Source organism: Rhyacophila brunnea, unplaced genomic scaffold (genome assembly GCF_057557595.1).
Source record: "Rhyacophila brunnea isolate RB1 unplaced genomic scaffold, BYU_Rbru_1.0 scaffold_13, whole genome shotgun sequence".
Classification (NCBI taxonomy): Eukaryota; Metazoa; Arthropoda; class Insecta; order Trichoptera; family Rhyacophilidae; genus Rhyacophila; species Rhyacophila brunnea.
Window position 1 is genome coordinate 20,497,375 of NW_028232785.1, and position 22,353 is coordinate 20,519,727.

The following is a 22,353-nucleotide window of genomic DNA, read 5'->3' on the forward strand; positions in this document are numbered from 1 at the left end:
CAAAAACACTGTCTTTTTACTTAGCAGGGCAGTATAGAGGTCACGGAAACAACTCGCAAAAAATATCCAGCCTGTGGAATCATGCGGGAGAAAATGGGTGGAATACAAATTTCATTTATCCTAGATATAATCATGTTTTGGGACCCTAGCAGCATGTTGCAAAGGCACAGGAGAGGAGAAGTATGGAAAAGGAAGTTTAATGTGAAAATTCACCCTTGTATTAAACGAGCTTTGAAATGTTTTTTTAGACAACGGGAGAAATGGAAAACCAGGAGCAGCCGACCAAAGGGCAACAGAACACGACGAGTCAGACGCAGGCCGCGTCGCAAGCGCAGCAATCGACGGCAGCCAACAATAACAACAGTTCAACGGCAGGCTCTGCCGCCGCCAGTAATTGTGCTGCAACTCAAAATAAATCACAGCAAAGACAACCCCCACCAGGTGTGTATATTATTATCAGGTGGAGTCAATCCACTGCGGTATGAAGGCCTCCCCTAGTTCTTTTCACTGCCACTTACATCCACCGAACTTTGAGTTCATTTATCCAGTGTTTCGTTTCTTTTGCGGTCTTTTTGCATTGTGCCCGACATGAACCTTTCTCTTTCATTAAGAGTCCATGTTTCACATGCATACGTGAGCAGTTGTAGCACACATCAGTTGAACACACACGTGCACTCCTTGCCAGTTTTTACCTGCAAGCGATCTCTAGCACAGCTAATTTTTTTTTTGTCTGTGATGGATGTTGCTGACCTGCTCGATTTGAGTGCCATTGATGAGGATCCCTTTTGGGTTTTTAGCAAAGCAGTTCATCGTTACTTTTGTCAAATGTAATAATATGTTGTTTTTCCTCTCTTCCCGCTGTCAAATGCAGTATTGGTAGCGCGTCCATCTCGGATGCCGTGTGTCATGACATGTTTTTTTTAAGATTTCTTATGAACCATATCCGTGCCTTTACGTAATTCTTTTGGTGCCGTGTTCCATCGAAGGTTGGCAACCAACTTGTAATACACCTCCCTAAACTGGACCTATAATACCAGATCCAGATGCCTTTGACATTGAGCCATTTATGGAAGTTGCTTAGCTTCTGCCCTTTACCTCCCCCTGTATAATGTAATGAGATTTAAATTATTAATAACTAATACACACCAGTATTAATTATTATGCTTTATGCATATGAGATGACATAACTATAATACTTCAGTACAGGCTCCCGTCAAAATGTCTCACTGTGGAATACTGCGACCGTCCGGAAATAAAATGTATCTTTTTCAATTTTGAGGATTCACCACGATGCCGGTGCACCCGAAAGCAAAACCGAACGAGGGCAAGCCGGCGGCGAAGTCGAAAACAGTCACGCCCACTACATCGGAGACATCCAACAACAGCAGTCGGACGAGTAGCACAAGCAGTAGCACCAACACCACCAACAACAATGGAGCCCAGGCGCAACAGCATCCCAACACGCCGACCCTCTACGAGAAGGGGCTCGCTCTGTTGGCAGACACCAAAGCTATGCAGGCGGAGGTGATTGTTTTACTTGCTTATATTTGATGTAAAGTAACGGAATTATATAATAACACATTCATACGATACCAATTCTCGTACACAAGAATTAGGCGGGATAATTAGGCGTAATTATATGTATTGGTACGTCCTCGTAAGGGCCCGAGTGCCATATAAATAGTTTCATGGATCTTTGGGATGTTGACAATCATAACGAGCCTACCTTACAATTTAAACGGACGCATTCCCTGTCTTGGCTAGGGTCCTTCTCAAAAGCTATTCGAATTTTTTTTTGCTGGGCAATGTATGACCTTACATCGGTGCCAGGCAAGTGAGGCCAATGTATTGTGTGCGTACACGTGACTTGAGATAAAGCAACAATGGTCGACAATGAAGTTTCTGCAGCATTGTCCTAAATAATCACATAAACGACTGTGCAACTGAGAGGCTCTGTGTGAAAGAGACAGTAGCCACAGTTTTGACCTACGAATGCTTATGCTAATTATCATTTTGCAGAGTTGATAATGGAAAAATTACATTTATATTATAGAAATCCAAGGCGGGGGCGAAGGCAGCTAAATCGAACTCGACCTCGTCATCCAATCAGACGTCTTCGGCGAACAGTGCGAGCCCCAGCCCCAGCCCTGCGACCCAGCCGCAGGGGGCGCGGCTGTACAAAGCTAATGCTGCCGCGCCGCAGGTAGTCACCAATAAGAAGCCGGTGCCAGCTGGTAACAGTAATAGTGCAACCGCCGGGAGGTCGAGACTGCCAGAGGTCACTACCGTCAAAGGGAAAGGTTAGAGAGTTTCAAATGCTATTATTATCGAAGACGAGGCTGTAGATTTTTAATGACATGTAATTATTTTCGTTACTTGCAATTTTGTTCAACCACACTCATAATGTTTCAAATTGTGTCAAATAGACCAATCTTTTAGGTCCAAATACATAACGCGGTCACATATTGAATACAAAATATCCACCTGCTTATCAAACAAATGGAACGGTTTCAGGTCCCGCGAAGGCGTCCGCCACTGCCCAAAATAAAATGCAGCAGGCATCGGCCGCGGCTGTATCGCAGGCTGTGACTTACGCCACCGCGGCAGAAAGCGGCGCTGCTGGCAATAACAACAACGCTTCTAATGTGGACCTGTCTGCTGGCCTCACTGATAGCCTTGCAGCCGTCCTCTCCATTTACTCTCACTCCAGAACCGCCTCTACTAGCCGGGATACTTCAGCGTATTCTACATCTTCCATCTGCTCTGGGTATGAATTAACCGCATATTGTAAATGTATCATCTATAGCGGTGGTTTTCGAACTTTTTCATCCCGTGATCACAGAAGTTACCCAATTTCTTTTTTAATTATTAATAGCCTACAAGAAATGCATTACCTAGTCACATAGAACATTGCCGCGAGTTTCTTTCAAGTCTTAAATCCATGTGAACTTCTCCATACTATCTCCCTGAGAGCATTATTTTATCTGGGTTGCAATATGCCTCAAATGAGCTGTTTGTTTAATCCGTTCGTAAATCATTTTGCCGTTTTGGTTTTAAACTGATTTTTTCGTTAATCGTCTGTTTTGAATATATCTAAGGTGCTCTGCGGATACTGTCCTCTTGGAAGACACGAGGGACTTGAACATGCTCGTGGAGTTCATCGAGGGGCCCGGAAGAGCCGTGGACAAGGTCAAAAAGCAGGCCAAGAAAGCCAGACAGAGAGCCAAGAAGGTAACGCACGATAAATCGTATATCCATTTTACCAGTGCCATGTATTCTAAAATTATTTAATTGGTGATTTATCGGTTGCCTTTGTTCAGATGATCGAGAAGCTGGTGACGGACCGGGAAAACCTTCGTCAGGACATTCTGCAAAAATTAGGCGAGGCCAAGTACCTGCGGAAGGAGGCCATCAAGTTTGATAAGGAGATTGCTTCACGGAGGAAACCGCAGGGCAGCAAAGGTAAATCTAAACATTTTCGATTACATTTTCTATTAGCTCACTCCCATGTATAAACTTAGGCGACGGTAACTGACTTAATTTACATTAAAAAAATAATGCAATTTAATACACTGATGTGCACAGAGTTGGTAGCGACTGAATTTGTGTTGTTTTCTGTGTTCCACTCAATGCCGGCATGATACAATGGCTGTTGACGACAAGGACGTTTATGAAATCTTAACTAAATATATGACTATGGATTAGAATCATATTTACTTATGAGGAAAATTCACGGATTGAGGGGATTTGACTCAAATGTCTGAATAGGGCAGAACCAAAGATGTTTGAAGAAACCCTTCCGCCAGATGGAGCCTGCGGTTTCCTTATTAAAAACGCTGAAGAATCACTGAAAATGCACTATTTATGTTGAATCTTAACAGCCTACCTCCACCCATCACCACTGTAGTCAATACTATCAAGAATGGCAGTTTTCTTTTACACTGCGTATAGGTCGGAAAAAATACCTAGCTGAATAATCACTTCTAAACTTGAAACTGCAGTTACTGGCATCTATGTAATTGACGCAGCTGTCAGATCCGCTATTAACAAATGCTACTTTTGATGTTTCATACCCTGAGATAGTTAATTCTCTGTCTCCATAATATTTCATCATTATTTCTCTATACAAGGTTTTGTTCGACGTCTTTAGTCAGAATTAATCAATAGATGTAATTAATGCAAAGTCTCCTATTTAAGTTAAAGTGACTCATTTCTCATGACTACTATGAAGACTCCTTGTCTGTAGAAGAAGGGTTCAATTTGCTAATTATTGTACATGCCATCTTCAGGCAAGAAGAAGCAGGGCAATCCCGGTCAGCTGTCGACAGCGAGCGAGTCAGCGCTGGAAGCGTGCGCCAAGGCCACGAGGGCAGTTGCCACGCGTGCCGAAGACAGTGTCACCTCCATGCGGGAGAAACTGCGGCGCACCGAGATGGCCATCGAAAGGCTAGTGCCCACCGTCGGCCAGGACGATAAGCTGCCTGCAAAGAAGAAGAAGAATCAGAAGCTCACAGCGCAGCCGATCGCGCCGCCCGATGGAGCCACTAACAAGGTGAGTTTCAAACTGACTTACATATGAACTGTTTAACTTCTTGAGGATTTATAAGACGTCTATGAAATATTAAGGACTCAATAACAGTTGACACTTACATGACTCAAAGCATAAATTAAGGGTTGTGCCATCTCCCTTGGTCTTGTCCCATGATGGTTATATATTTTAAAGTCTTGTGTTTTCCTTGTCGTTACAGGAGCAACAACCCCAACCCACTACGACGTTAATCCCCAACTACAACGGGCAGGCGGACATCCGTCTCTTGGCCAACGAGCACGCGATGCTGCAGCAACACCAGCAGTTACAGCAGCAACAGTTACAGCAACAGCACGCAAACAGCCAGCAACAACTGCAACAGTTGGGTAACGGTCAACAGCAGCCACGGCAGACGGATAATGGAGCTTCTCAACCCGGCCAGGCCAACAACAACGGGATGGTAACCATCAAAAGGGTTATGCTGCCAGACAGAGATGAACCAGGGGTCACTATCACTGCCGGAGGGTACGAACAGTCGCCGTATCAGTACATGGGGATGTTCCGTAAGTGATTCTAATAATTACACATCTACTACATATACCTGTCCGCAGTCAAATAAACAAATGTATAAAAGATTGGCAGATAAATGTCATAGCAGTAGTGTGAAGTTCATTGCAAATGAACCTGCAATGTGTAGTCATTCGTAGCTAACTTAAATCAGTGGACCAGTGGTCCGTTTTTTTTGCTTCAATTCCATACATTTAGGCTCCATCTCTATAGAAGGAGCTTTACATCATCTTTCGCTCCAATGAATCAAAAACATTAAAACTTATCGGTCGAATTGTAAAATAGGCAAGCATCTGTTTTCAACACTTGGCATAACATGATTGCTGTCTCTCTTCTTTGTGAGGTTGTATTTACACAACCGAGTTTCTTTTACAGAATACAGCTCTGATAATATGCCGGCCGACCAGCAACAGGCTCAGACGCAGGCGCAACAACAGCAGCAGAACAAGCCGCAACCTCAGCAGAAGAAGGCGTCGGCGCCCAGCTGGGAGTCAACCCTCGCCCAGATCAACGCCTTGTCGCAGTCCAAGAATAAAAAAACAACAGACAAGGTCAGTAGGGCAAGCTTCACGTGAGTTCATTCTAATTCAAATAAAATTCAAACTTCTTCCTGGCACTACAACCCTATGTGTGTCTGCGCCTTCTCCAGCATCTACCTCCATCCAGGTCTACCCAGAGCCGCTACCCTTTACTGTAGGACACCCGAGGTCTTTAAATCAGTATTAATTATACTAGCCCCTGATTCGAAATTGTAATCACAAAACTTAACTACGCACAATGATCTTTAGAAACAACTACTATTTTTATTTATATATCACTTGTATTCATATCCCCACGATGGTCGAGCGGTATCGTGTCAGGCTTTAATGTCGTGTGTCCCAGGCTTGAATCCCTGATCTGGAAAATTCAAATGTTGTTTTGACCCAGAGTATGGACCTAATAGGTTGGGCAAATGTTCAACATTCACTTTTCATAAAAATAAAAATGTGTTGAGACAACTTCCACTCTGTGTAAATAATTCATTTAATCCTCAGTTATTGGCTATAATTCTCAAATAATCCGATTGTTAATCGTTCCAGAAGAAACCGCAGATTACCCAACCAACCAATCAGCAACCGGCGCCTGTCGGTAAAAAACCTACCTCCGCACCCATCACGCGAGACTCTTCATCATCCTTGTGCTCTGATATCGGACAGCCGGATCAGCTGACGAAGAAACAGCGCAGAAAACAGGCTGCGCTACTTCTGCAGCAGCAAAAAGAAGAGGAAGAAGAGCTCGCATTGAAGGCGGCGGCCATTATCAACGAAAACGCTGTGAAGAAAGGCAAAAATAATAAACAGACTATTAATAGCAAAACAAATACTAAAGACGATGATTGCAACAATAAAAAGATTAATAAAAATACTCCATTAGTTAAAGCTAAGTCTGCCAGTGCCGTCGTCAGTGATAAACCTAGCGTTAATAAAAGTGTTAAAGGTGGCGGTAAGAATAAGGCTGAAGATAATGTATCGGAATCTGTTGGCGGTGTCAAGAAAAAGGCAGGAGACGTCGCCGATGTCTTGGGTAATTTCAGCTCATTGAGTCTGAAGGATCAGAAGAAGGGAGTGGTCACCAAGGGGAACAATGTGCCGATCGCTCAGACAAAGCCCATCGCGAAGGTGGAGGGAGTTTTGCAGAGGGGCTCCGTCGGGAACAAAGTTGTTAAGGGCGCTCAGAAGGCTGGTAACATGCAGACGCAGCAGCATGTTGGCAACAATGCAGTTACCGGTGAGTGTTGTTTGTTTGGTTTAATCGGGATGTTTTATGCGTTTGTTTGCATAGTGCGATATCTGTATTCTGGGCTATACGTCACGGTGTTGTTTTTAGTAGTGGTGGCGCTTACCTTCATAAGAAAGGTAGATTTTAATAATCTAAAGATATTTCAAAGGTAAAAAAATACCAACAGAGTCATCTGTCTCTAAGTATTGAACTTATTTAAGCTTCACATACGCATAGATAAACTATATCTGAGTCTATTGAATCTTCTAGTAACACACGCAAACAATGGCTTTACGACGATGCTTTACAATCCTGATGTCCTGAAGAATTAGAATTTATATGCCCTGTCAATTTTCTATTTTGCAGCCATGACCTCGTCTGGATCAGAACTGTTTCATTGTGTCAGGTTTATCAGTCACCGTTTGCGATAGGTGCAAGGCTAGTTAATGCGCTCCCCAGAGATTTTGAGACCAGAGATATACAATTTTTCAACGTTTTAATGTACAGAATTATAATTTTACTATGGAATATTGGAATATCACTCTGGTGTGTAGTGTTATTTATAGTTGCCATATGGAAAGGTATTGCCTGTGTGAATAATACCATTATAATACGTTCCCAACTCACTGTACAATAGATTTAACGTTTTATACAATACGAGAAGTCTATAATATAGCTCTGTCTATTTTAGTTATTCATGTTTTTGGCCATCTCATATGAATGTTCTTTTCCGTTTCAGGCAAGAAGGGCGGCAACACGCAGCAACAGCAGGCTCCAGTCGCCGGCAACAAGAATCAACATCATCAGCAGCAGTACTCGGGGCAGCAGCAGCAGACCCAGTGGAAGCAGCCCGCCTCCAACAAACCCCTCGCTGTGCTGGGTGAGAGGATCCGACTCAACGCCGATACCACTATTGAGATCGCTTCCAACAAGGTATGCTATCATAAGATAACAAGATGAATGGGAACCGGCTTACCCTACTGGGTGTGGTATAGTGAGGACAAATGTGGGATATTTAATTCAGTGTGTGTTTGATATTGCGTGGAATTTTATTAACATTAAAATGTCTAAACCTTTGCGGAAGCTGAGTACGATTATTGTTTCTAATTCAGAAGTTGTGACGAGGAGAAACAGAAAAGAAAGTTTTTAATTCCTCTCATTAGCGCCAGAGATAGAATATCTGCTATGACATGTCAATACGCAAAGAGCACATGTAAATATTTTCCTGTGCTACAACAAGTGTTTCAGAAATACCATCAGGTGCTGTAATACTAAAATTTTATAATACTCTTTGTAGTACAGTCCATTGTTCATGCAAAAATAAACAGTTCTTGAAAACCTGTACCACGGAGCCCCGGGTGCTTTGTAGAATCATAATTTGACTATCACTGGTTAAAGACAATAGACAATTTCAACCAAAATAATTTCAGATTATTTTACATACAAGCAAGGTATCCTAATATTATTTCGTTGATTCAATTCCAGAATAATGCTGCGCAACAGACGCTGCGACATCAGACGGCCCAGCAGGTGAATATGCAGCAGCCTCCGCCGAGTCACTACCAGCATGGCCCGCCTCCGCTTCTCCCTCCCAACGCCATGCAGAACCACAATCCCAACAACCACCAGCAACACCATCAGCCGCCGCCGCACATGCTGGACAACGAGGGTCCGGCCTCGTGCAGCATCATGGAGCAGCTGCGCTCCGGGGTGCAGGTCGCTGATCTCAAACTGCCGCCCGGCATCACTCTCACGTGGGTTGATCCCGCCAAGAGCGCGCCCAATCCCAACACTGCCAAGTCTGCCATCGTAAGTTGCTTCTACAACTTGACTACGTTATATATTTGTATAATTATCCAAGTCCTCCCAAGAAATCCTTCGAAGTCAAAAAATATGAAAATATAGTTGAGGCATCTAATTCCAAAAAGCGATAAGTCCACATTTGGTCAAAATCGAGAAAAAAATACGCACGTATTTGTATAATTTTGCACAATATGTATTGATCTATAAATTCCAAAACGCGACATAACCCTACGAAAAAAAATATTTTAAGTCTCGATTTATTACAAAAAGCGCCAAGTCCGTGTTTCATTTAAAGTTTGGTTGATTTCGCGCGTGCTTAAGTCAACCGATAAGGGAACGTTCAATATTGAAAAGGGCGTCTCCCATGCTGTAGCATCTGGTAAACTCATGACAGTGCCACGGAAATATGTGCCTTATGCGGAGTAAATTAAAAAGTGAGCTACATATAGCGCTACGTCCAATTTTATTTTGCCTATATTTATTACATTTAAGAGTTTATCGGCTGAAACAAATTGCCATTTGGTTCTAATTACGACATAGAATACAATGGAAAAAATAATCTCACATTAAAACAAATAATTGATGCTTGAAACATAAAAACGTTGTTTCCCGAAAATATTGAATTGTGGACTTGTCGCTTTTTGTAATTAGACGCCTCAATTAATCTATATTCTTTTTTCTATTCTATTTTTGAATGAAATGCCCTTCCGCTGATTCTGTACTTGTTTACAAAGATGTAGAATAGACAGTCACTTTATGTACTAATACGCACTGTTATTCGTACAGCATTTCACGGCCTACGAGCTACTGTATCTCTATCATTTACGAATAATTTGAATTGTGTATTATAACACTGTTTATTCTTTCAACAGCCTTCCGTGAAACTCACGTCTGCCGTGCCTGCAGTGAACAGGCCTACGCCCCCCGTGGTTGCCCCCCCTGCCGTCATAATGGTCGACACCACAAGACTTCAAGCCGACAGAGGTAAACAATAAACACTGAACGCGTGTCCAGCGCGTCCTTTGTGGGATGTATTTTGATCGACCGCATCACTGTTCCATATGAATTGAGTAGTGAAAATGTAAAAGCCAGCTTACTTTTTACTACTTACTTACCAGTTTTACATAAGTTTAACATGATTTTTCAACTAAATAATAATGCCGAAGTGTAGTATTGTTGTTTTTATTTAATAAAACGCTATTTTTTTTATAGTACTTATTCCACTTTATTAAAAGTGGAATAAGTACTATAAAAAAATTGCGTTTTATTAAATAAAAACAACAATACAATGCAGTTCAACCATGAATTGACAGTTAACAAAATAAAAGAAAAAAAAACCGAAGTGAAGTATTATTGGCTGCTTATCTGCTCATCATGACGATTGTTTTTTTATACGCTCTGCAAATTGACAAATAAATGTCATAACACTAGTTAGTGAACTACTCCTGCAAATGAACCTGAAATGCGAAGTAGCTAATTTCATTTCTGAACCAGTGGTGCTTTTTTTGCTTCAATTGGATACATTTAGGCTCCACTCTATGAAGGAGCTTTTCAATATCTTTGTGTATATCAGTCTACTTGAAGTTATCATGGGTGATATATGAGACTCAGATATTCAAATAAGGTTTTTTTTTTAATATCTTTGGGTCAAGCAGACAGACCAAGGTTTTGAATTCAGTATACTTATTGCCTTTACGTCTTTCTTTGCAGATAAAAACAACCAGCAACAGCAACCCGTCTTGAACACGTTGCCGCCGCATCCGAATGCTAACATGGACCCCTCCCAGCAGAGACCGGTCGGATCCCGACAGAAGAAATCTAAGAGACGTTACAAGCGGCCGACGCAGCCTCCGAATCTGAGCACTACGAGCAGTAGCACACACATCACGACGAACGTTACCAATAACACCAACCCAGCGCCCAATAGCAATAGTGTGAACAATCCGCCGACAAAAATGGTGACGTTACGCAATCCGATGTTCCACCCGGGTCCTATCATGAATTTGAACGACAGTATAAATAATACTCGAAGGATTCCGGACCCGATCCCCATGCCTCCGAGTTCTAATCCGGGACAGGCGACGATCACTCCGACAAGTAATGGGATGTACACTATTCGTAATCCGTTGATGTCTATGGTACACGCCAGGAGCGTCATGGAGCAGCAGAGTATAATTGAACAGCCTACGGTAGCGGTGCAGCAGACTAGCAATAATTACGCGAGTAGTGAACAGAAGCGCGTTGAAAATAACGTGCCTCCAAAGAGCGTAGTTGATTCTGTCAATTTAAATTTCATGCCGAATAAGGACCGCGGTTATTCTCTGTTTAAACAGGAATCGGAAGACGCGGATTCTAATGCAGTCAACGCACACTCGAATAGCGCTAATTACAACAATAAATTTAGCAACGAAAATGTACAAAATCCAATCGGAAGCTCTAGAAGTTATAATTCCTTAGATACCGGATCGAATAGTAAAAATAATGCTATTCGGATGAATGAAGTGCACCAAGGTATACCCGAGCCCATCGGTACACCGTTGGGAGTCAGGAAGATGGATAATTCCGTTGATAATACGGTTATCGGAAATCTGACAGAGGCGTTTAAGAATGTTACGTGTTCATCCGGGCATCAGGGACTTTATCGGCCGTTTGGGGGCGCGGGGGCGTCCAACGATATCTCCGACAAGATGTTCGGATCGGGGCTGTTCCAGCCGGCCAACGTTGGACGTGATGAGCAGGTGAGATTGGTTAATAGAACTCTTTGGTAGCATTAATTTTCTATATTATTATATAACTGTTTCACAAAAAACTCCAGACACCCTCTATGAATCAAATTTAGTAATGATTATTACAGTAAAACCTCAATTTTGCGGATATAGATTTATCGGTCAAAATTTCTAATTCGTATTTCGCTCATAAACAATGTTTCACGTATGATTGCCACTCGTGATCACATAGCATTGCGCATAGTGATTGAGTCTATTGTCATGGTGTGGCATACTGCAGTAGTTTTAACGCTTGTCGGTTGATGTTCTGACATAAACAAGGTTAACTTGAGTTGAATTAGATGGTTGAGAACTAGTCAGTGACTAGTTGGTAGTATTTATCCAGTGATTATCCACTCGCAGGGCGACTCTTTCAGCCTTTTGCCATTTACCACAACTATGATGAATTTATAAAATTCTTTTTTGTAGTCTTCGCAGAGTATGGCCATCGTGCACCTTTCTGTGCTTGTAATATCTTCATCCGTAATTTATTGCAATTTTGCAGTGTTTCCCTGACAAGCCGACGGGTTGGCCGTGCCAGGAGTCAGAGTCTGTGCGGAAGGAGAAGGAAGAGCAGGCCAGGCAGGCGCCATTTTTGTACAGATCGGTGAGTCATTATTTTTAATCCCAAACAGATTGGATTGCTATGATTATGTCTGTGGGCTTATAATAAATAGCACCTACGCCGACCACACCACAAATAAAAGCAGTAATCGTCTCGTTTTTTTATACATACTATATCGTAGTAATATTTAACTATTGATGGGCTATTTTGTTTTTTGATTTATTTTGAAACTCGGTCGTTAAAACATAAATTATTGCAGATCAACATTTCATGAGATGTTATATTAATTACTTCTGAGTTCAAACCTTTAATTTCTCTTTGTAAACTGGGAAAAGAGACTAAATTATATAAAACTAACGAGCATGTCTTTTTCCTTTTCCAGGATTCTTCCACCAATTGTCACCATCCTCAGCAATCGGCGACGCCGAATAACAACGTTGTCGAAATCAGCCTCGTGTCAGACCCGAATCACCATCAACAGTTACAGCAGCAGATGAATAATCAGTCACAACACTATAGGCCGATGTCTTACGGACCTCACAAAACGTGGGGGCCCTACTCCGAATACCCTGCCGCCCCGAATGCCAATTTCTTCTCGCAATACGGCAGCAGATTCGCCGCGAGGACCCCGCAACAGCAGCAGACACCGAACAATGACGCTAGAAATGTCGCAATCGGCTGTCACACTCAGAACGTTGTCTCATCGCATTCTTCTTCATCGTCAGGGTTACTGAGCGGGAACAGTTCTGTTTACGATTCCGTCAGTAATTCAAGTAGCAATTCTCCGGCCGATTCTAGTGTGAATACTTTAAATAACACAGTCGTCGCCGAGAGTAATATGACAGCGGAGAACAATGCTGTAAGGATGTCGCCGAGTAGGATGCATCATCTTCACATGGGCGTGAATAGTCAGCACGTTCCGCCTCCGCAAACAATGTTATACAACAATATCAATCAGTATTCGAATATTATTGACGACACGTTTGAGCAGCCGCTGAATTTGACGACTACACGAAACCCCATCGCAATGCAGGAGCAACCGCAGTTCAACCAGGAACTGATTCCGCACAATATACTGCAAGAAAATAGCAACATGGCGTTTAATCAACTGCCGAACATGGGTTATAATATGGGCGGGTTTAGTAATACTCGTCTGCCGATAAATCACGAAGGTTTCCAGTCGCGGATGGGTTCTGACGGCTCGTACGGGTTTGGCTTTGAGCAGCAGAGTAATTCGTCAGGTTTCAACTCGTACGGGTCGCAGTATGCCGATTCTGGGTCGGGCTGCTCGTCTCTGGGGGCCATCGGAAGCCAGCGGGTGCCGTTCAACGGCGTCGCGAGAAACTCGGGAGACTATTTCGGAGGTTGGTAATGTACAACACTTTATATTTTGGTTTTTTTTTTCATTAACTGCCTGCGTTACGTGTTGTGTTTGTTAGAGAACAGGTATAGTTGAAATATAATAGTAATATAAAATGGTGTATTTATTATTGATTGAAATTTAAAATATGTCAGATGCATAGTTTATTAGGAAATGTTTGCATGGAGTCAGTAGTTTAATAAATTAAAGGGGGTCATGCTCAGCATAGGTCAAAATGAAGCTTTTGTTCTATTTTCAAAGCATGATCCTGGACATACCTTAAACGTTGTAGATAATCTATTTATATAATTTTGAAGTCTTATCCTTTATATTTATTTTAAACATTTGATGACTGCATTAGTATTTTTATTACATAAAATAGTATTCTTTTAAACCTCTCGCTCTAATGTTTTAGAATATAGTAATATTTCAGTACATAACTGTGCAGTGGTGTTAGACGGCCGTATGTTGTAGATTAACCACTGGGGAATGCCAAAAGAAATGGCGTATTTCAAAAAAACACTACCTTATTCTTAGGTCAATAATTATTATAAAGCAATCATTATTCGTAGGATGTTTATCACACTTGAATGGTAAAAGACATAGCTTATAATTAGTATCTTTAGAATTATCTTCAAATGCCCATTTTTTGAATAATAAAATGCCTAACTCTTGTCAAATTTGGGATCACAGAGATTATCAATATAATTTTTTATCGTAAATATTTCACTATAATAATGTCGATATAAATTATACTGATGGTTTTATAAATGCGTTTAAAAATTAATAAATGTAAAAAATCTTAACACCACTACACAGTTCTGTACCGAAATATTACTATATTCTAAAACATTAGAGCGAGAGGTTTAAAAGAATACTATTTTATGTAATAAAAATACTTTATGCAGTCATCAAATGTTTAAAATAAATATAAAGGATAATAAGCCTTCAAAATTATATAAATAGATTATCTACAACGGTTAAGGTATGTCCAGGATCATGCTTTGAAAATAGAAAAAAAGCTCCATTTTGACCCACGCTGGCACGTCCGCCCTTAAGTTGTTTGACATAACAGGGTTCACCCGAGTGACTCCGTTAATACGTAGTTCCATTTCGTGCTTCACATACCCTTGAACGGTGTGTGTTCAAACCTAATCGGTCCATAGATTTTTTCTAGGTTTTTTTTTACATGCGTTAGAATGAATCCGGCTTGTACGTATTCTTAAAATAACGTCGCGGCCAATTCGAAAAACACTTGGGTGTGCTCAAACCACCTTTCCACAGTGGCGAGAGGTGGAGGTAGGTTCTTAAGATCCGACATAGATAGTGCACACTAAACTTTTTCAATTGTACCCATTAGTTAATAAACCCTGCCCAAACTAAACCGTACTAGTTTGCATATGCTATGGGCAATCTGACAAAATATAGTGCACACTTTTTCAGTCATACTTATTTGTTTTCGGTGAATTAAGAATAATTTTAATCTAAAATTAATAACATATTGTCCGGCAACTTCATCTTGGCTACGTGGCAGAACTGTGAACTACAATCAGCTAATCGAACTTCCGGTTTCAAAAAAGGAACGCCCCCAAATTATTCATTACATTTTTGACAGTCGTATTGGACGCATCTATCAATTTACGTAATTTGAAGCTTTTTATATTCAAAAGATGTCTAAAACAATACGAAGTCATGTTCGAATTACTATTAGTAAACTTTTGATTTATTGTGAAGAAGAAAAAGAGTCGCATTTCAAAGGCAAGCCTATACAAACCATATCACGGGTTGCTGTCATTGTCAGATATGTCAAAATTCAGTGTTGTAATACTAGAAATATTTCCCCAAAAACTGGGAATTATGTTTGTTTATTATATAGTTCTGTGTATTTTAATCTATTTTATTAATATTTTTGACGTATAATAATTAAGTATAAATGATCATTTAAGTACACTGGCAGTGTAATAATAAATTGGCAAGAAGAATATTTTCAAGAATAAACATTATTGTCATTAAATCAATTATTACAGAGATGTAAAATTTACAAAAATGCTTAAAATTATGTAGATACTTATACGTAGTGTATCATTAATTTACAAGAATATCCCAAAGACAGTTTCTAGAATCATGAAAGAAATGACTGCAGCGAGTGCCTCCTCTTCAAAAATCGTAACGCCTGGAAAAAAGAAGATTGCATTGGACAGTATGGACTTATATACTATACGTCAAAAAGTGTAGGAGTTTTATACTGTCCACAAACAAGTTCCGACGCTGCAAAACTTACTGGTTTCCTTAGGAGAGTGCATGGATTTTCAAGGAAGCAAAGAATTTTTACGGCGACGGTTACATAAGCTTGGGTTTAAATTAAAAAAAAGCCTTTCTAAAAGATATGTTATCATAGAGAGGAGAGACACGGCATAGTTGCGTGGAGAACATTCCCACAAATTCTATAATAGTTATGGATATTGCCCCTTACCATAGCATTAAAATAAATAAACCGCCAACTTGGCCAATAAAAAAGCGTTATGCAAGAATGGCTGAAAGACAATAATATTATATTCGAAGAAAATATGGTTAAAACTAAATTAAAAGAAATAATTGATAGAAATAAACCACCACCAAAGTATTTGTTCGACGAGCTGATTAAAGAAAAAGGCTCAACAGTAGTTCGTCTACCACCATACCCCTGTGATCTTAACCCAATAGAATTTATCTGGTCACTTGTGAAAAGAAGAATTGCAAGTAATAATGTTGATTGCCGAACAGCTGACACGCAGAGGCTAACATAAGATGCTTTTGGAACGATAACACCAGCGATTGGAAAAAACAATGTGAACACACAATACATTAAATTTGGAAGTGGATTATATGGTAAAAGATAGATGTAGTGAGACTATGAGTGACCAAAGTTTAGTTTTTAGTGTCGATTTTGACAGCAGTAGTGAAAGGGAATTAGTATCGAGTGATGATGAAACCAATATGTCTGGTGTAGAATACCACACATGATGATTGGTTTAATCAGTTTTTAATGTCGTGTCCTTGGAAATGTACTTTTAAAAGTTGTGTTGATGACCTTACGACGTTATCAATTATTTTAATCTTATTTGTATTTACGGTTAGTTAATTAATTGTCCTTGTATTTTTAAACCGATAAGTAGGTACATATTGTTTTAAAATTTATAATGTTAGGTGGATATAATTTAGTTTATAGAAAATTATTTTCACAGTAGGTATGTGTTTCGACAACAATTTTACTAAAAATACTATATAAAAGACATCATTTGTAAATTATAAAAAAATGTGATTGGGTCATCAAAATAATATTGAATATGTTATATCTTTCACTTCTACTTACTTAGTCATAATTTGTGTTTTTCTAATTATTTAATTAATAAATACCTGCAGCAATATTATCAGTTAATGTGGGTTCAATGATATATTTCCTTCCAAATTCAATAATTACGCTGTATTAATAATTATCCTAATATAATAGTAATAATTAAGAGGTGAAATTATTTAAAATAATTTTTCTATTGATACTTACCGAACAATAATTGGACTCCTAAATTAATTATTTACTGAGAACATACTGATTGATATAAATTAAAAACCTAATTTCGCGGGATTTGTTTTCTCAAAAAATGACAACACTGAGAAATATTTTATGCGCGACAAGAGCGACTTCCTGTTATCGCCTAAATAATGTTGTCGTACAGTAGTTTTAGATATTTTATAGATAGACGAATATTTTTGACTATTACCTAATATGGTTTTGGTTTGCGCAGGGTTCGAATTTTAAAAACTAACCAACACTATCTGCAATTTGTAGTCTTAGTTCAATGAAAACAAATAGGGATGGAATGACATGGTTTATTGTGCACATGTTAGTTTTTAACGGCTTACCTCCACCCTTCGCCACTGTCTTTCCATCTGCAATGATAGATGCTCTACCACCAAGCAATATCCTAATGAAAGCGCTGGCCTTTTGGTTTTTTGGGATCAATAATTTCATACAATTTCCTTTGATTATTGGAGTCGGCTGGCCAATCTTATATAAACTTGGTACGCAACGCAGTTTTAAAAATTACAACAATTAAAAAATTGCCGTTTAAAACATTTGTCTTAAGCACTGGCCAGACGCTCATGCTTTACCACAAGTTTACCTGCGCAAACCGGTTTGTATCAGGAAACCCGTGTGTATGAACGGGAAAACTGTACATGCAAACTGAAAAATGATGTAACAGTGTTCCGTATTTTTTGCACAAACTATACCGCGCAGGCAAGTCGCTGCCGTCTAGCCAGCGCATTAGTCTATTGTTTGGCAACGAAATTATAGTACACCCCCTTATCCTGGGTCAATCATATCAGATCTCCAACACCTTTAAATATTGAGCCACTTATAGACGTTGCGTTACCAAGAGAATCACTTTCTATCTGTGCATCTGCTACTCTTTTTCTTTCCCTGCATTACGAGCTGGAGTAAATCATCCTTCTCAATGTGGAAAATATGGCCGTAGTATGCTGCTTATTATCTTGACTCATATGTTTTAGTATTCAATTGAAATCGTTCGTTGATTTTATCACTTATTCTAAAGAAGTTTCAACTTCGCCGTGCTTACCTTGTAATACATATCTTTTTCTGATGGATAAGATTTCTGAGGCTTTTTAAAATCAAAAACCTGGACATAACTCTTGCGAAATGAATGGCCCCGATCATATTTGATAAAAATAAATCCTTGTATGAATATTCCAGCGCAGTTGGATTAATTAAGATTGGACGACTGTTGGCTATGTTATGTGCACGATAATGAACCAACAATTAGAGTAAAAGATGTTGATTAGTCTGCAGAAGTTGCTGGCCAAAAATTCGCTGGCTATACGGAGCTACCGATAACTACCATATCTATATTATGTTTGCTATAAATGAAAGTGCAATGCAAGATGTCAATATGCTTATCTGTCTCCAGAAGATTTACTTCAATATCAGTGTATCAAATACCTTGTCTAATGACGCTGTTGGATTTGCAGATAGCGGCAGCGTATTCGCGCCGGACCAGTCGATAACCAACCTCAACGAACTGGAATCCACGGATCGGGACATCGAGACCTTTAAGCGGTTCGACTTTTACTTCGAGCCGCCCAAGAACAAACCCAAGATAAGCCTCAATCTCAACGACATCGCTCTGCAGCCGAAGACGGCCAGGGACAAGTGAACTATCAGTGCGTCGTTCCATCAAGACATCTCTTTATAATGTACTGCATCAATTTTGCGTTAACAACCAATGACGTCTGTTGATTTGTAACTAGGTATAAGCCATGTTGCTAAAATTCAATAAATATGATGTACAGTATAGATTTGTCTTCATGTAGGTCGCATCCCCATTGTGCTAGTCAGAACTATAGGAGAATTATGGTTTAAATCCCTCAAAACTATAATATATGGAGTAATATAAACGTAACGAATGAGCTTGCTCTTACGCAAGTGGAATATATCGGTATCTATAGAATATGGCCATTGTCTTTCAGTGTATATTGTATCAAGTATTCAATAATGGTTTTTAGTTGGTGATAAACTTTTAAAGTTTGGGAAGTCATAAAAATGATAAACGCCCACGTAAGTGGAATATCTCGGTATCTATAGCTGTTTGGCTTGACATGACTCACATGACCTTGAAGTGTACGTTTCATCGAGCATTTTATAAGATTCGTGACATTTTAGTTCATGACAGACATAGTGTCATATAAACTCGCCTCACGTAAGTGGAATATTTCGATATCTGTGGCTGTTTGGTTAGAAGATGGCCACTGCCTTGAAGTGTTTGTTTCAACCAAAGATTTTGGACTAATGAAGTGGGAGTGATATGAAGTATTGTAACACTTTCTATTGATTCCAGAACGTTACTTTTTACTGTGGTTGTACTGGTAACTTTTGAAAAATGCAATGAATCCTTCATAAATCATAGCCTGCTATTGACATCTGGAGTTTATGAACTTGTTCTAAGAAAAATTTAATCCAGTTAATTTAATCATTAGACTTAATAACCAGTTTGTTGCTTCACTTTCGTATTCTATAATTTAGGGCCAAGACTGCGGTGCCACGACACAGGTCTTGCTTGATTTTAAATGGATCCAATTGGATTCAAGTAAGAACTATTACAGTTTTCGTCAATCTGCTGCAAGTCGTACAGAAGGTTTTTCTTCAATCTTTAAAATGCAGCTAGATTCTTTGATGCAAAGTTAATTCATCGAAATCGCTTTGTATATAGATGTATTCCTCTTACGTGAGAGTGATACATATACTAATGTTATTTTATTGATTATCAAACAGGTTTTACTGTATGTTATTTATTGAATTTTATCTGTGACACGTCCCGAGGCTATCGGTGATTGTATTGTACTATGCTTATCTTACCCGATGGTGCTGTTGGACAGCACGATTTTGACGTTATAATGTCACTGTTGATATAGTGACAAATCAATATTTTGTTGATTGATATGTGTTCACATTGACTCGTATAGTGGCCCTCGATGTAAGAAACTCGATTCTCATCCTGGGGCTCCGGGTTCGATTCCCGACGAGGTCACAATACATTTATGTGGTTACCTCAAAGTCTGTCTATGCTTCACTACTACACTACTGTTATTGGGCCTCATGGCCTGTTGTAGTCTTGAGAGAATATATTATAATATATGAAATAATATATAATATATGAAATATACCATGTGTTCATTATGTCACAACACAAAACTCGAGTCGAACGCTCTGAAAGACTACGAAAATGACAAACAAAATAAGAAATAATCCAATCGTGTCAATTAACTGGTGAATGAAGGTCTCTATATCTTCATTCCAATCCTCTCAGTTACGACTTCCGCCAAATATATGTTTGAATATATATCGCGAAATAAAAACTTCTCCGCATTCTGCATAGAATATGATTGTGTCTCGCTCTAATGCAGGTTTGCGCGGTGTTTTTATCGGTTGATATTGCTTCATCCGAGTCGTGACCGTCTCCGCAAAGTCTTTTCACCGAATAGATTTCAGATTTCATGTGTCCTGACTAAAAAATCTACGATTTGACTATACGACACTTGTATATCGGCCGTATTTCATCGTTTCGGCGGTCAATATAAATGAAATTGTAACAATACTACGACGTTTTCTCACAATGAATGACTGTAAAACTTCTAAACCGTTTAGTAGATGAAGTTAAAACTTGTTGTTTTTTAGTTTTTGACTGTCTCGTAAAACTACTAAAAAAAAATGATTCATTTAATGTTCTATTTTATAAACTAAAAAAAAATAGTTTAATGTACTACATAAATGATTGTTTGATGCCATTTTTTATGATGATATTGTAAAAAAAAGTAGTAGTTTATCTTTTCGCTGTGTAGATGTCACTGTTTTTCGCATTTTTTATCTGGGGCGCGAACCACCTGATATATTGATCCGATGGCGGTTCGAGTCTTCATTAAATTATTTATTTTTTATTTTTCGACGCAATGAAAACAAAACTGTTTTGAATGTTTGCCATTCGGAAAAATTACGACATTCTACGCATGTGGACAACAGAAAAATGCGCACTATAAAATTATTGTACTTTGTAATATTGAAAAATTATAACTATTTACGAAATCAATTTTTTTTCGTAATCCCGTAATATTATGGATTGCGTGTTGTGACTATTTCGATTGTTTATTCATTACGAAGTTTTCGAAGAATTATTTAAAAAAAATCTCATGAAGCATTTTTTTTTTGAATATTATTCGTAATTTTATGTAATAATTCGTAAAACAGAATAAAAAAAAAACAAATCGCTACTCTTAGGAATATCTGTCTAATGTTATAATGCAAGAAAATGAATGTGTTTTTGTTTTTTCTTTTTTTTATTTATATTAGCAATTTTTATTATTTTCCATTACAGATTTTGCTTTGTATAATTAAAAAAAAAAATATGAAATGCAATTGTACTGAAGGGGGGAGTTTTTTTCCTTTTTATTATTACGTTTGATCAACGTTGCTGTGACGGTGTTTTTTTTACGCACATACGTATTTTAATTTGCCGACGACGGAGCAAAAAAAAAATTAAAAATGATTGTGCGAACCTTACGATATTATGTATAACATTATATAATATATAAGTATAATATACGATAATATTTAATTATTGTATAGAGGCGACTCAAATTTATGTACATAAAATATATATATATATGACAAGAATATGTAATTACCTGTTTTTTATTTATTATTCCTACCTATCTAATAACCGCTGTCGAAGACTCATTTAATGTTTAGGTTTCTTGATAAGTCTTAAAGCCTCGTATTCACTACAGGACAGAATGTCCCTCAACTTAATGCACAGCATAGTCAGTAGTGTGGTGAACGAGACCATTCTTCAACTTATCGAACACTACCAAAGCCCATATACAATTGGTGTGGGAGACTTCAATCCGACACTAGCAAAAATAAGATAAAGAAAAAAGATGTGTGGTAGAATATAGGCAACGCTTTCAATTTCAATACCCAGCCTCTACAGGGAAACAATTCAAAATACTTTGTCCCAAGATGTCTCATTTCAATGTTGAAGCCTTGATTTTTTAGGTATGTGTTTATTTTTTATTTAGTTCAAATGAACTTAGCAATGCATAATGGAATTTTACAGTTTCATCAATCCAGATATTCACATTTATAAGTGACCTGTTGAAGAAATTTTTGGACTATTTTTTTTGTTGAATTATAAAGAAAAGACCTTTCTACATCAAATGGCATTATTAACTCAAAATGATGAAGTTTCCCAAGTTGGGTATCGATTTGTCATGAAACGAAATAGAGTTCAATCAAAGTACACACCTCCGCTCACAATTTATTTGAGAAAAAAAGAAAATATCATCTTCAAACCCACTTGTAGTGGATGGGATGATACGAAATCCAGTTCATGTTTTGCCTATGATGCAATGGAGTAGAAGCGGCAACTTCTGGCAGCATGGCACCTTTACATTTATCTTT

At 38.8% G+C, this 22,353-nt stretch overlaps 1 protein-coding gene across 2 annotated transcripts in view; it reads left to right on the forward strand.

Annotated features, from left to right (window-relative positions):
* LOC147076873 (uncharacterized) overlaps positions 1–18,696 on the forward strand; it is a 51,097-nt gene extending 32,401 nt beyond the window's left edge. The window contains exons 24-40 of one of the 2 annotated variants that reach the window (XM_085940547.1): positions 249–441; positions 1,280–1,524; positions 2,054–2,300; positions 2,515–2,767; positions 3,099–3,231; positions 3,321–3,462; positions 4,290–4,552; positions 4,749–5,091; positions 5,471–5,646; positions 6,175–6,862; positions 7,593–7,786; positions 8,339–8,662; positions 9,529–9,640; positions 10,367–11,394; positions 11,927–12,028; positions 12,369–13,350; positions 18,372–18,696. In XM_085940547.1, the coding sequence (XP_085796673.1) occupies positions 249–441; positions 1,280–1,524; positions 2,054–2,300; positions 2,515–2,767; positions 3,099–3,231; positions 3,321–3,462; positions 4,290–4,552; positions 4,749–5,091; positions 5,471–5,646; positions 6,175–6,862; positions 7,593–7,786; positions 8,339–8,662; positions 9,529–9,640; positions 10,367–11,394; positions 11,927–12,028; positions 12,369–13,350; positions 18,372–18,556 (5,610 nt within the window). In that variant the 3' untranslated portion in view covers positions 18,557–18,696. Of the gene's footprint in view, positions 1–248; positions 442–1,279; positions 1,525–2,053; positions 2,301–2,514; positions 2,768–3,098; positions 3,232–3,320; positions 3,463–4,289; positions 4,553–4,748; positions 5,092–5,470; positions 5,647–6,174; positions 6,863–7,592; positions 7,787–8,338; positions 8,663–9,528; positions 9,641–10,366; positions 11,395–11,926; positions 12,029–12,368; positions 13,355–18,371 lie in introns of both variants that reach the window. The other variant, XM_085940549.1, reaches the window with a different exon arrangement.
* The last annotated feature ends 3,657 nt before the right edge of the window (positions 18,697–22,353 follow it).